The sequence below is a fragment of the Pseudophryne corroboree genome, chromosome 2 (assembly GCF_028390025.1).
Source record: "Pseudophryne corroboree isolate aPseCor3 chromosome 2, aPseCor3.hap2, whole genome shotgun sequence".
NCBI classification, from domain to species: Eukaryota; Metazoa; Chordata; class Amphibia; order Anura; family Myobatrachidae; genus Pseudophryne; species Pseudophryne corroboree.
In genome coordinates, this window is record NC_086445.1 from 346,671,523 (window position 1) to 346,687,451 (window position 15,929).

Sequence of the window (15,929 nt, forward strand, 5' to 3'; positions counted from 1 at the left end):
GCCCCTGCCATATAGCTTCAGCCCCCGTGTGTCTCTTCAGCCCCAGCCTTCAATTTTCTCTCCAGCCTCATGCTACTCCCCAGTGTCTCGTCAACCTCAGGTGCCAATGGGGCTAATTCAGACTGGATCGCGGCAGCGATCGCAGTCTGAATCCTTTTGTGGAGTCCAGTGAGATGCTAAAAGCATCTCAGGGCTGCGATTGCCTCTGCCTGGTTGCGGGGTGGGAGGAATGTGTGCCAACGGTGTTAGAACGCCATTGGCGGGGCGCGGTCCGGACAACGCAGGCGTGTCCGGATCATTGTGGGGGCGGCACACGGCGGCTGCGTGACGTCACACACAGCCGATGCGACCTGGGACACGATGAGTAGCGGCCTGCCAGCGCGCAGGAGCTGCGCTGGCAGGGAGCTAATCAGCGGGCGCAAAAGCACTGCCGATGTGCTAAGCTTTTGCACCCTTGCAGGGGAGGGGTAGGGCCAAACATGCGGGGCGGACTAGCCCTGTGCTGGGCGTCCCCCGCATGTCTGAGTAAATGATCGTAGATGTACTAAATTTAGCACATCTATGATCAGATCTGAATTAACCCCAATGTTTCTCCAGTCTCAGGCACCGCCCAGCGTCTTTCCAACCTCAGACAACCCCCTCCCCCCACAATTGTCTGTCCAACCTCAGGCCCCAATGTCTGTGCAGACTCAGGCCGCCCTAGTGTCTCTCCAGCCTTATGCCTACCTAGCAGCTCCCCATCCTCATGCCACCTGTATCTCTCCAGCTTCATGCCACCCCTGCATCTCTCCAGCCTCATGTCCTCCCCCTGTGTCTCTCCAGCTTCAAGTTGCACCCACCCTGTGATACTCCAGACTGATGTCTGCTCTGTATTTCATCTTTGTCCCACCTCTGTCTCTCTCTGTCAACTGTCACCACCCATGTTGGGTGACGTGCAATAGGCATGGTCACTAGCTACAAGCACTGACAGATGTCATCCGTTTACCCTTGAATTAAAAGAATAAATTATCCTGGATTATTTTAAAAGGAGTATAGAGCGTAATTTGTTTATTATATTTTTTATTTAAACTACAGGTGGTGGCAACAGGCATGGCTGCCAGGCCACGCTGTCACTATTACTACACTCGCTGCTCCACAGGACTGAGATGAGCCCTAGTGCTGTAGGTAATAGGACTGGTTTTACCTAGGAGTGGTGCCCGACTTCCCTTACAGAACCCAACCCTAGGCCTTTGTAATTTGGCAGGATGCAATCCCACCGGAAACACAATCCCACCACCTGAAAACAGCACAATCCCAGAAAAACAATTCCGCCACTTAGTAACTTTACCCCCTGGTGTTGTGTTCTTAAAATGCAAATCATTAATTCAAATCTAGTTGACTTGTACTACTCACCTTGAGATATGACCCATAATACTTTGTTACATACGGACTATCGCACTGGCTCAGCACAGTGATTTCTTGTTGAATATCCTCTATTTCATCTTCTGCTTCTTCCAAGTCTATAATTTTTATAGCTATAACTTTTTGAGTCCTATTGTCAATCCCTTTAAAAACTTCTCCAAAGGATCCTTTGCCAATCTTCTCTAACTTTCTAAATAGTTCCTCAGGGTCTGCTTTTAAATTCTGTTAAGGAGAAACAAAAACATAGATGTCAAATGCAGAAACATGCTAGTGGAAGATGCCATTTTGTATGTCCTGCACAAGTAAAATTAAACAGGAATTGGCGACTGACCATCATATTAATACACCATGATCCCAATCTTTCAAGTGCATAGAGAATGTAGAGCTCTGGAGACTAGACTGTAGGGCTCATTTTTTGATCAGCTCTCAAATTGCATTAGAGTAACACCATTTGCTACACACATTCTCTGAAAAAAAAATGTATGGAGTGAATATCTCAAGTGTGCAGTCATACTGTATCGCCAGCATTCATTTATCTAGGAATGCAATCAGTGGGCATCAGCTGGTAGTGGGGGGAACTCGCATTGTCTAAAAAACATACATTTCTCACCTTTGAAAAGAATAAGCAAGCGTACACACACACACACACACACACACACACACGTAATGTTGTTTTAAGCCATTTATAGTATAGTATTTTGTATAGAGAACTTATTTTGCATATCTTCTTTTATTAGTGCCTGAGACTGCGCAGAATTTGCTCTGTTGTAGTAAAATATAATATCATCAACAAATGGAAACTTATGTCCAAGTTATAGAGATACCTGCTTAGAAGGCGACAAAGTAACCCTTACATAAGCCGGCTTCAAGCATGGAATATACATTGCTAAAATATTTCCTTAAAACCAGATAGCTTAGAAAACTATATTTTATTTCTAATCTGTTAGAGACAGCAGAGATAATTTATAACAATTAAAAAGGAGTCAGATATAGGCGACACAAACCAACCTTCTCGACAGTATTACAAAGATAAGCTGCCTTACATCGGTGATAGCTGGCATGGGGCCTATAGAAGGTGTAAGGCAGTAGAGGCCAGTACGCAGTACTACAAAATGCTTGGGTGTAGTACCAGGTGGGTCTCAATGGGCAACACATCATCCTTGCTCTCAAACCCTGCCCCCACACACTAATACCCCTTTAGCACAGATACAATAGAATAACCAGAATAGTGCCGACTTGGTGTGAAAGGGTCCCCAAAAAATAACCAAGGTCCAGTGACCCGGGAATACAACGAGAAGGGTTGGTCCTAGGAAGGAACCAGGTTAACCACTTCACTTACAAATTTTATTTCCAAAAACTGCTCAGAAATTGATGTTTTTTTTAATGAGTGAATTCGGTGAAGAACATGTATTTAAAAACTTATCCAAAATTATTTTATTTAAAAAAAAAAAAAAAAAAACATTTTTTATATATACTTGTAAAAATAAAAATATTGATCTTTCAAACATCGGAACATTGGATAATCCCCATCGTAAAATTGGATAAATACCATCAAAACATCATGACCATCGTCACTTTAATTTTCCCAGCGGCGTAGCCACCAGGTACACACTGAGTGGGGGGCTGATTTACACTTCCCCAACGGCTGCTAATGTCTTCAGTTGCTGGGTGGGAGGCCCTGCCATGCTGACTTATCAGCAGTGATCAGCAGCACAGCAAACCCTGGGGGAGGGTACACAAAGGTAAAGGTCCCTCTGAGAGCAGCAGCTATGGGAGGATTATTTTCCATTCAGCTGCACACACTGTGTATCTGACTGGTCGCATCGTGTGCGACCAGATCAGAATAGGCATTTGCTGGTGTGGTCATAGCTGATGCGACAAAGCCAGGCAAGTGGTTAATGGGCAATGTGAATGGGTGACCCAGGTCATCTGACCCAAATCCCATTAACATCCTATGGACAGATGGCGCTTGGAGATGATGTCATCTTCAAGGGCTGGCAGAGGAGAAGCCCGGCAATATCCTGGGTCCAGCCTGTGAATAGGTTACGCTATGACATGGCTTGAAACACGTGCTCAGTCACCCAGGCTGGACCCAGGAATTTTGTTGTGAAAGGGGTATAACAGTGCACCTCAGTGTGAACGTTTTCTGAGCATTAAAGGATTACATTATTTGGAATGTAACTGGAAAGGTGCATCACTGCCACATTCCAACATGCAGTGGCAAAACAGGTCAAATTAAAGGGGCCTACACATGGTGCTATATGCACCCGCAATTTAAACCAAATGGTTTTAATCACATTGAATATGGTGCATATCGCACAGTGTGTATATGCAATATCAGCTCACGGGACTTCAAGGGAAATCAAATGGTACAGATCTCACATGGTACAGATCTCACCGTGTGTTGGCCGCTTGTAAGTACTAGAGGAGACTCAAATTTTTGCCCTCAGCCTTTAGCTGGTGCAAAAGTCAAATACTTTTGCAGAGGAGAAATTGTTGTGAACTCCTCTGCACAGTAAGAAAAGCCCCTTAATATGAGGTCAACACCATTTTTAAAATTGAAGATGGCCGGCCATGTGTGGTACCCTACTAAAACTATACATGTAATTATGGGTGCACATCTGGGGAGTTTATTCTATTAATTAATGCGTTTAGAGAAGAGATATGGGTAGAACAATGGCTGCTGTACAACCTATGATAAGAGATGATGGAACTGGGCAGAGATTCTGGTGGAGTAACGATTGGGCAAATTGAAAGTGGGAAGAGACATGTGACTACATAAAACACCAGATAGCAGTGGGCAGGGGAGTAGGACTGAGAAACTGAGGAGGAGAGCCTCAGGTCATGTGAGGAGTGATCTCCCCAACAAGGTCCTGTCAGGTAATAGACAGGAGAGAGCCCAGCTGACAACAGTGACAGATGACAGAAATCCTCAGGAGAGAGAGAGAGAGAGGTATATTCAATTGAAGTCGGATCCATTCCGACATTCATTTGTCAGAATGGATCCGACCAGGGCTATTCAATGCCATCTCTATTCGACTTTAAAAAAAGTTTAATTGAGATGCGGGAGCTGAGACGGGGAGAGCCATGGGCAGACGGAGGAGAGCAGGCTGAATTTTAAAAATAACAGTTAGGAGCTGATTGGCTGGTACTTATCTCCGTCCACTTTCTCTCTCTCCAAGGAATAGTAAACAGACCCATAGGGTAGATGTACTAAGTCTCAGAGGGCGGGATGTACTAATCTCCGCCAGCGTGATAACTGTACTTTTCTCAGCGCTCTCACTCCCCCCTCCGCTCACCCATCTATTTTCTCATCCCCTTCTCATCCTTCCTCACCGCCGCGGCCACGCACTGTGTTCTCTGATCGCTGCGCTCATCATGGCCGTTTGGCGCATGCGCATCCGGGTTCTGCCGAGGGGGGAGTGAGAGCGCTGAGAAAAGTACAATTATCGCGCTGGCGGAGATTAGTACATCCCGCCCAGAGAGAGATAAAGTGGAGATAGACAAAGTACCAGCCAAACAGCTCCTAACTGCCATGTTACAGGTTGTGTTTAAAAACTGACAGGTATGGGCTGATTAGCTGATACTTTATCTCTCTCCAGTCTGTAGTACATATGCCCCTTAGTCTGCCAGCCGCCTGTTATGCGAGGATAGAGACCACAATACCTATAGAATAGTGAATTATTATATAATAGTCTGATAGAAATCCCTAAAGATGTACTATTCATGCAGAAACCTGAGTCAGGTCAATAAACAGAAAGACATCATTACAGAGACTCATTTATATTACAGAGCCCGCATCAGTACAGCCAGTCCATATTACACAGACAGACTATTGTACAAAGGGAGTCCTATTGCTGAGCCAGCAAGTATTCTACAGCAAGGCCAAACTGAGGAGCAAGTATTAACTTTACAGATCAAATCAGAAATATCAAATAAAGGGAAGAGAAGGTCTCCTACAAAAAAAAACTATAACCTCATTTACAGCAATTCAGTGGATATTCATTATGATTTACCTCAGATTTTACAGCTGTTCTGCCACAGGGAGGATCCTTGAAATAGGAGTACAGCAATATAGTATTTTAACTAAATACATCCTATCTACATTATATACTTCAAGGTTATTCAAACAAAACCTAGGTATTAAGACCTAGTAAGTGCACATATGAGTTTGGCCAAATAACACCTGATGTAATAAAGTGTTATATACTGTATATGCAATCTGTAATCTAGGTACTGTCGTATGTAATGTGTATGTATTTATAAGTAAGGAAGAGATGTAAGTTCTGGGCCCTTAGTCATACCTCCCAACCTTAAAAAGTTGGGAGGAGAGCGCCCAAAGTTAGGGGGTGTGGCCTTATGGGTAGGAAGTGGTCTCGTGGAGGGTGCCACACCCCTGTTTTTGCCACTGTGGGGGCATGCCCAGCGCTTTGTGAGCTGCTGGCATGCCCCCTGTCCTTCTCTCCCGCTGTAGAGCAGTGAACGAGAGAGGGTCTCCCAACTGCCCCCCCCCCCCCCTCCACCGCGGGACACTGCGACCAACAGGTGGGACAACCCAGAAAAATGGGACTGTCCCACCAAAATCGGGACAGTATGCAGGTATGCTTTATTTAGTAAAATGTAATACTTGAAAAGATTGAAGAGATATTTTAAGTTTAGCCGTTCATTAATACTTAAATTGCTTATAGGAGTATTTATGTTTTTTATGTATATGCCTAACATACGGTAAATGTATATGTGCCATTATATGGGATAGAAGCAATCCAGTCTAATAAAACGGAATTTTATTTAAAATTGTGTTCATACTGTGTGTGGGGTCTGGATGCCTTCACCTCTTTGCCAGGGAATAAAAGAGAAAATTAATCTGCTGCAGTGAACCCAACTTTTCAACCCTACCCAATCCACCGGGTCACCGGGTGGGTCAGATTAGAGCAGGGGAGCGTTACATGTGTCTCCACCACACACCCCTGTGCTGGCTAACATTAGCCAGCACAAGGCAGCGGGAGTCAGTCCAACGGCAGGAGGAGGAGAAAGGAAGAGCTACTGCAGCTGTGTGGGCGTCGTTGGGTCGACTCAAGTTATGTAGGTAGGCAGCAGCTATGCAAAAGAGTTTACAGGCTGCTGCCCCTCAGGTGAAGAGCACAGAAGACAACGCTGGAAGCCCTGAGGGAGGTGGCAAGCCATGCAAAATAGCTTAAAGGTCGCTGGCCCACCAGGTGAAGGTGCTGATCAAGAAATTATTTAAGTATTCAGTGTCCTGTTTTTAATATTTTCTTTAAATTTACTTTATATAATTCAGAGGATTTTAGAGATTATCTGAAAGCTAGATGGCAAGAATATGCAGAAGATAATAAAGAACATAAAAAGAATTCAATTCTGGACTGGGAAACCGCAAAAACAATCCTGAGAGGACATATAATTTCATGCGTACATAATTATAAAAAAAAAAAAAGAACAGAATAACGTATGCATCATTTAAGGACGGGATGGAGAGGAGCTTTAGGGAATATATATCTAATCCAACAGAAGATAAAACATTAAAACTGAGAAAAGCACCAGGCCCAGATGGGCTGTCAGGGGAGTTTTTCAAAATATTAAAGGTAGAACTTACACCTGTGTTAACAGGACTGTATAAGGAAATATGTAAGACAAATCCGTTGTATCCATCATTCAATGTGGCATATATCTCCCTTATATTACAACAGGGAAAAGATCCATTAAAGGAAGAATCATATCGCTCAATTACACTGCTCAATGTGGATTGTAAATTAGTGGCAAAAATAATGGTAAATAGAGCACAGACATTAAGTTCAAACATAATGTTAGAACATCAAATGGGGTGTATAAGAGGGTGAAAGGGGTTAGGATGGCGATTGCGACAGTAATAAAAGCACAGCAAAGAAATGCAGAACCAGGCATATTACTGAGCCTAGGCGTGAATAAGGGATTTGATTAATTCGATACTATGGCCATATTTCTATAGGATCTTGGAAACTAGGGGGTTTGGGGGAAAGTTTGTGAATTTAATAAGATTTCTATACGAGAACCCAAATACAGAGCTACTGATAAATGGGAATAAAAGTGAAAAGATTAAAATGAAAAGGGGCACAAGACAAGGATGCCCATCATCTCCCTTTTTTGTTCAACATAGTAATTGATCCAAAGCTGCGTTTTTTTACAGGAGTGGCAGGTACTAAGAGGGATGAGGTAGGGGAAAAGGAAATAAAATTAGCCACATTCGCGGATGATCTGATGTTATTTGTTATGAACCCGAGTCAAGCCCTGGAACCCTTGATGGAAAAAGTAAAAGTTTGGGTAAGAGTCGAGGTATGTGATTAATGTTGAAAAGTCAACAGCATTGCATTTAATAGTAGGAACTAGAAAGCCAAATTGGGCAGGGAGAGTGGCAGTAAAGTGGGCAAGTAAATATTTAACATATTTGGGAGTAAAGATCCCTAAAGATGTTGGCTCAATGTATGAATTAAATGTAAAAGCTATTATAAAACTATGTGAGAAGAAAACTTTGAGGTGGAAGTCACTACCATTATCAATGTTGGGGCGGATAAACTTAGTTAAAATAGTGGAGCAAAAAATTTCTTGGGGGTGTACCAGGACAGGCGCCAAGCAGCTAATGGTATAACAAATCTCAGGAGATATCACCACATCTCAAATACAGTTCACAATACCAAGAAATTCGAGATCTGTGTTTATACCAACAGCGCTATAATGAATTGAAAACCAGTTATAATAAAGATATCACCATTACGTCCCTTATTGGCGATTCCTGTGATAGAATCTTCAGAAGGTATTGACTGGTGCGATTTCTCCAGGGTATAGTAATATGTAAGGAAACATGAAAACAAAAAGGAACCAATGTGTAGTAAATTCCTCATAAACGTCAAATAAATCTAGATTGTTCTTTTTCTAGAAAGATAGTGGTGGTTTTTAGGCGTACCCCACTCACACTTTAATCAAAAATTTCTAAACCCATCAAGGTTTCTTTTTCCAATGCCAAGGCCTGATTCACTTGAACTGCACCTGGCAAATAAGTATGTTCTATAATATAATGATGGAGCGTACCCCAAAACTCACACTCGCGAGAGGGGCTATAAGCACATCAAGGTATCTTTGGAAACTTGAAATGTATAGATGGAGCGTACCCCAAGACTCACACTCGTGAAGTGGGTAAGAAGCACATCAAGGTATCTTTAAAATAACAGTGAAATCTGTAGATCAACTTGTGCGTACCAAAACTCACAGTTCTTAATGTAGTTGTACTCCCATCAAGGTATCTTTTTAGGTTCCACTCCTTATGTAGTGTCCTTGGTGGTAACAGTCTAGCCTCCCCAGCAAAGAACTCACTCTCCTCAGATGGAGGTAGGGGGGTACAAAAAATGTTTTATTAAAACATACTTATTTGCCAGGTGCAGTTCAAGTGAATCAGGCCTTGGCATTGGAAAAAGAAACCTTGATGGGTTTAGAAATTTTTGATTAAAGTGTGAGTGGGGTACGCCTAAAAACCACCACTATCTTTCTAGAAAAAGAACAATCTAGATTTATTTGACGTTTATGAGGAATTTACTACACATTGGTTCCTTTTTGTTTTCATGTTTCCTTACATATTACTATACCCTGGAGAAATCGCACCAGTCAATACCTTCTGAAGATTCTATCACAGGAATCGCCAATAAGGGACGTAATGGTGATATCTTTATTATAACTGGTTTTCAATTCATTATAGCGCTGTTGGTATAAACACAGATCTCGAATTTCTTGGTATTGTTAGTTAAAATAGTGCTGTTACCACAGATTTTATATAGAAACATAGAATTTGATGGCAGATAAGAACCACTTGGCCCATCTAGTCTGCACCTTTTTTTTTTATCCTTTAGGCAAGCTCAAGCCTTTTTGTACCTTAATTCTTTGTAAGGATATTCATATGCCTATCCCAAGCATGTTTAAATTGCTCTACAGTCTTAGCCTCTACCACCTCTGATGGGAAGCTATTCCACTTATCCACTACCCTTTCTGTGAAGTAATTTTTCCTTAAATTTCCCCTGAACCTCCCCCCCCCCTCCAGTCTCAGTGTATGTCCTCGAGTTCTAATACTTCTCTTCCTTTGAAGAATGTTTCCCTCCTGAACTTTGTTAAGACCCTTGATGTATTTGAAAGTTTCTATCATGTCTCCCCTTTCCCTTCTCTCCTCCAAACTACACGTTAAGATCTTTTAGCCTTTCCGGGTAAGTTTTGTGATGTAGGCCATGCACCATTTTAGTTGCCCTTCTTTGTACACTCTCTAATGTATTTATATCCTTCTGGAGATATGGTCTCCAGGACTGGACACAGTATTCCAGATGGGCCGTACCAATGACCTATACAGCGGCATTATCACTTCTTTTTTCCTGCTACTGATTCCTCTCCCTATGCAACCAAGCATCTGACTTGCCTTTCTCATTGCTTTGTTGCATTGCTTTCCTGCCTTCAAGTCACTTGAAATAGTGACTCCTAAATCCCTTTCCTCCTCAGTAGTTTCCATTATAGTACCCTTGATACTATATTTAGCCTTTGGGTTTTTGAGACCGAAGTGCATGATTTTGCATTAAACTGTAGTTGCCACGTACTTGACCATTTCTCAAGCCTACCTAGATCATCAATCATTTGGTTTTACCCCTCCCGGTGTGTCTACCCTGTTGCATATCTTTGTATCATCTGCAAAAAGGCATACCTTCCCTTCAATACCATTTGCAATGTCACCAACAAAGATATTAAAGAGAACTGGACCAAGTACAGATCCCTGGGGTACTCCACTGGTAACATTTCCCTCCACAGATTGCACTCCATTAACTACAACTGTCTGTTTCCTACCCTGCAACCAGTTTCTTATCCATTTAACGGATTTATAATCCACCCCCACGCTTTCAAGTTTATTTAGCAGTCTGCGATGTGGGACAGTGTCAAATGCCTTACTAAATTCTAGATATGCTACATCTACAGCTCCCCCTTGATCTATTATTTTCGCCACAGAGTCAAAAAAGTCAATAAGATTTGTTTGGCATGATCTCCCACCAGTAAATCCATGCTGTTTTGGATCCTGTAAATTGTTTGATTTAAGATATTCCACAACTCTTTCTTTTAATAGTTTTTCCATTACTTTCCCCACTACTGATGTAAGGCTTACTGGCCTGTAGTTACCTGCTTCTTCCCTGCTTCCACTCTTGTGTATATCCCCTACAGATGATCCCGGTTGTATTGAAAAAAAAAAAAAAAAAAAAAAAGGATAAAATTTAAATAAATAGGATTTTTAATAAATTTATATGGGAAAGGAAGAAAGGAAGGATTAGTTTAGAGAAGTTTCAACAACCCATGACCCAGGGGGGGATGAATCTTCCAGACACAGAAGGATATAATCTTGCAGCCCAATTAAGATTTACCAAGGATTGGGTAACAGAACAAAATAATTATGCTAATACAATCCTGGAAGACTCATTCCTAAAGGACATGGGGTTGGCGGCTATGTTACATGCAACAGTCAAGGAGATAGAAACAGAAATTTTGGGTAACCCTTATTGTATACGGTAAGGAAAGCATGGTGTATGATTAGAAATAAATTAAAGATTTGGGCTGATCTCTATGTACATCTGCCATTTATTGGAAATTATAAGTTCCAGGAGGGAAGGGCATCTGGTCGGTTTTAGGAATGGAGCAGAATGGGAATAAAGAGGGTGGGACAATTATTAGATGGAAAGTCTAGGAAGCTGAAAACACACTCCCAATTAAATCAGGAATTTAGTGAAGGGATCCCAGTAGATCTTACCTTTATACAAGCTCAGTACTATGCTAATAGAGTGATGCAAGGTTTAGGAGTGATAGATAGGCATAACAGACTAGATGGAGCATTATTACAGCAGGGGCCAAAAAAAATAGGATTTTAATACCTACCGGTAAATCCTTTTCTCCTAGTCCGTAGAGGATGCTGGGGACGCTTCAAGAACCAGGGGGTATAGACGGGATCCGCAGGAGACATGGGCACTTTAAGACTTTGAATGGGTGTGAACTGGCTCCTCCCTCTATGCCCCTCCTCCAGACTCCAGTTATAGGAACTGTGCCCAGGGAGACTGACATTTCGAGGAAAATGATTTATTGTTAAACTAAGGGTGAGATACGTACCAGCTCACACCACCAAACATGCCATACAACCTGGCATTAAACAGAATTCCAGTCAACAGCATGAACAAAATCAGCAACAGGCTGACCATAACCAAAACACAACCTTTGTGTAACACAAGCAATAACTATTAACAAGTACTGCAGATAGAGTCCGCACTAGGACGGGCGCCCAGCATCCTCTACAGACTAGGAGAAAAAGATTTACCGGTAGGTATTAAAATCCTATTTTCTCATACGTCCTAGAGGATGCTGGGGACGCTTCAAGAACCATGGGGTTTATACCAAAGCTCCAGAACGGGCGGGAGAGTGCGGATGACTCTGCAGCACCGATTGACCAAACATGAGGTCCTCCTCGGCCAGGGTATCAAACTGGTAGAACTTATCAAAAGTGTTTGAACCCGACCAAGTAGCCGCTCGGCAAAGCTGTAGCGCCGAGACCCCTCGGGCAGCCGCCCAAGATGAGCCCACCTTTCTCGTAGAATGGGCCTTCACCGATTTCGGTAACGGCAATCCCGCTGTAGAATGAGCATGCTGAATCGTATTACAGATCCAGCGTGCAATAGTCTGCTTGGAAGCAGGAGCCCCAATCTTGTTGGGAGCATACAGGACAAACAGAGCCTCCGTTTTCCTAATCTGAGCCGTTCTGTCGACATAGATTTTCAAAGCTCTGACTGCATCGAGAGACTTCGATTCCGCCAAGGCTTCAGTAGCCACTGGCACCACAATAGGTTGGTTCATGTGAAACGATGAAACCACCTTTGGTAGAAATTGCTGACGAGTTCTCAACTCCGCTCTATCTACATGGAAGATCAAATAGGGGCTCTTGTGAGAAAAGGCGCTAATTCAGACACCCACCTTGCGGACGCCAAGGCCAACAGCATGACCACTTTCCAAGTGAGGAATTTGAGCTCAACCTTATGCAAAGGTTCAAACCAATGAGATTGCAGGAACCGCAACACCACGTTAAGATCCCACGGTGCCACTGGGGGCACAAAGGGAGGTTGAATGTGCAGCACTCCTTTCACGAAGGTCTGAACTTCTGGAAGGGAGGCCAATTCTTTCTGAAAGAAAATTGATAAGGTCGAAATTTGTACTTTAATGGAGCCTAACTTTAGGCCGCATTCACACCTGCTTGCAAAAAATGGAGAAAACGCCCCAGCTGAAATTCTTCCGTAGGAGCCTTCTTGGATTCACACCAAGACACATATTTTCTCCAAATATGGTGGTAATGTCTCGCCGTTACTTCTTTTCTAGCCTGAAGTAGTGTGGGGATGACTTCACTGGAAATACCAGGCCCTCCTTGGCCAGTCTGGAACAATGAGAATCGCCTGAACCCTTGTTCTTCTTATGATCTTTATCACCTTTGGAATGAGTGGAAGTGCAGGGAACAATTACACCAACTGAAACACCCACGGTGTCACTAGGGCGTCCACCGCTATTGCTTGAGGGTCCCTCGACCTGGAACAATATCTCTGAAGTTTCTTGTTGAGGCGAGACACCATCATGTCTATTTGAGGAATTCCCCAACGACTTGTCACTTCTGCAAAGACCTCTTGATGAAGACCCCACTCTCCTGGATGCTGAGGAAGTCTGCTTCCCACTTGTCCACGCCTGGAATGAAGACTGCTGACAGAGCGCTTGCATGTCTTTCCGCCCAGCGAAGAACTTTTGTGGCCTCCGCCATTGCCGCTCTGCTCTTTGTTCCGCCCTGGCGGTTTATGTATGCCACTGCTGTTATGTTGTCCGACTGAATCAAGATGTGCAGACCTCAAAGAAGATGTTCCGCATGCAGAAGGCCGTTGTAAATGGCCCTTCATTCCAGAATGTTTATGTGCAGACAAACTTCCTGGCTTGACTATTTTCCCTGGAAATTTTCCCCCTGTGTGACTGCTCCCCAGCCTCGGAGACTTGCATCTGTGGTCACCAGGATCCAATCCTGGATCCCAAACCTGCGTCCCTCTAGGAGGTGAGAACTGTGCAGCCACCACAGGAGAGAGATTCTGGTCCTGGAAGATAGGATTATTTTCCGGTGCATGTGCAGGTGAGACCCGGACCATTTGTCCAACAGGTCCCACTGAAACACCCTGGCATGGAACCTGCCAAACTGAATGGCCTCGTAGGCCGCCACCATCTTCAGCAGCTACCGAGTGCATTGATGAATCGACACTCTTGCCGGTTTCAGAATCTGTTTGACCATGTTCTGGATTTCCAGAGCCTTTTCCACTGGAAGAAAAACTCTCTGTAATTCTGTGTCCAGAATCATACCCAAGAATGACAGCCGTGTTGTCGGAACAAACTGTGATTTTGGCAAGTTTAGGAGCCAACCATGTTGTTGCAGGATCGCCAGGGAGAGCGTAACGTTCTTCAGTAATTGCTCCTTGGATCTCGCCTTTATCAGGAGATCGTCCAAGTACGGGATAATTGTGATTCCTTGCTTGCGCAGGAGAACCATAATTTCCGCCATTACTTTGGTTAAAATCCTCGGAGCCGTGGACAAACCAAACGGCAACGTCTGAAACTGGTAATGACAATCCTGAACAACAAACCTCAGGTAAGCCTGATGCGGAGGATATAGTAAGATTTTACTCACCGGTAAATCTATTTCTCGTAGTCCGTAGTGGATGCTGGGAACTCCGTAAGGACCATGGGGAATAGCGGCTCCGCAGGAGACTGGGCACAACTAAGAAAGATTTAGTACTACCTGGTGTGCACTGGCTCCTCCCTCTATGCCCCTCCTCCAGACCTCAGTTAGGAAACTGTGCCCGGAAGAGCTGACACAATAAGGAAAGGATTTGAAATCCCGGGTAAGACTCATACCAGCCACACCAATCACACCGTACAACTCGTGATACTATACCCAGTTAACAGTATGAAAAACAACTGAGCCTTACGAACAGAAGGCTCAGAACAATAACCCTTTAGTTAGGCAATAACTATATACAAGTATTGCAGACAATCCGCACTTGGGATGGGCGCCCAGCATCCACTACGGACTACGAGAAATAGATTTACCGGTGAGTAAAATCTTATTTTCTCTGACGTCCTAGTGGATGCTGGGAACTCCGTAAGGACCATGGGGATTATACCAAAGCTCCCAAACGGGCGGGAGAGTGCGGATGACTTTGCAGCACCGAATGAGCAAACTCAAGGTCCTCCTCAGCCAGGGTATCAAACTTGTAGAATCTTGCAAAAGTGTTTGAACCCGACCACATAGCAGTTCGGCAAAGTTGTAAAACCGAGACCCCTCGGGCAGCCGCCCAAGAAGAGCCCACTTTTCTCATGGAATGAGCTTTTACCGATTTAGGATGCAGCAGTCCAGCCGCAGAATGTGCAAGTTGAATCGTGCTACAGATCCAGCGAGCAATAGTCTGCTTAGAAGCAGGAGCACCCAGCTTGTTGGGTGCATACAGGATAAACAGCGAGTCAGTTTTCCTGACTCCAGCCATCCTGGAAACATATATTTTCAGGGCCCTGACTACGTCCAGCAACTTGGAGTCCTCCAAGTCCCGAGTAGCCGCAGGCACCACAATAGGTTGGTTCACATGAAACGCTGATACCACCTTAGGAAGGAATTGGGAACGAGTCCTCAATTCCGCCCTATCCATATGAAAAATCAGATAAGGGCTTTTACATGACAAAGCCGCCAATTCTGATACACGCCTGGCCGACGCCAGGGCCAACAGCATGACCACTTTCCACGTGAGGTATTTTAGCTCCACGGTCTTAAGTGGCTCAAACCAATGCGACTTTAGGAAATCCAACACCACGTTGAGATCCCACGGTGCCACTGGAGGCACAAACGGGGGCTGAATATGCAGCACTCCTTTAACAAAAGTCTGAACTTCAGGCAGTGAAGCCAGTTCTTTTTGGAAGAAAATGGACAGAGCCGAAATCTGGACCTTAATGGAGCCCAATTTTAGGCCCATAGTCGCTCCTGACTGCAGGAAGTGCAGAAAACGACCCAGTTGAAATTCCTCCGTTGGGGCCTTCCTGGCCTCACACCACGCAACATATTTCCGCCATATGCGGTGATAATGGTTTGCGGTCACCTCTTTCCTAGCTTTAATCAGTGTATGAATAACTTCCTCCGGAATGCCTTTTTCTTTTAGGATCCGGTGTTCAACCGCCATGCCGTCAAACGCAGTCGCGGTAAGTCTTGGAACAGACAGGGCCCCTGCAGCAGCAGGTCCTGTCTGAGCGGCAGAGGCCATGGGTCCTCTGATAACATCTCTTGAAGTTCCGGGTACCAGGCTCTTCTTGGCCAATCCGGAACCACTAGTATAGTTCTTACTCCTCTTCTTCTTATTATTCTCAGTACCTTGGGTATGAGAGGTAGAGGAGGGAACACATAAACCGACTGG

At 44.1% G+C, this 15,929-nt stretch overlaps 1 protein-coding gene across 2 annotated transcripts in view; it reads right to left on the reverse strand.

The window, feature by feature from the left end:
* The window catches only part of STK24 (serine/threonine kinase 24), a 160,571-nt gene that overhangs the window by 97,036 nt on the left and 47,606 nt on the right, over positions 1 to 15,929 (reverse strand). For both annotated transcript variants that reach the window (XM_063953064.1, XM_063953063.1), the window contains exon 2: positions 1,393 to 1,623. In XM_063953064.1, coding sequence (XP_063809134.1) covers positions 1,393 to 1,623 — 231 coding nt within the window. The remainder of the gene's footprint in view (positions 1 to 1,392; positions 1,624 to 15,929) is intronic.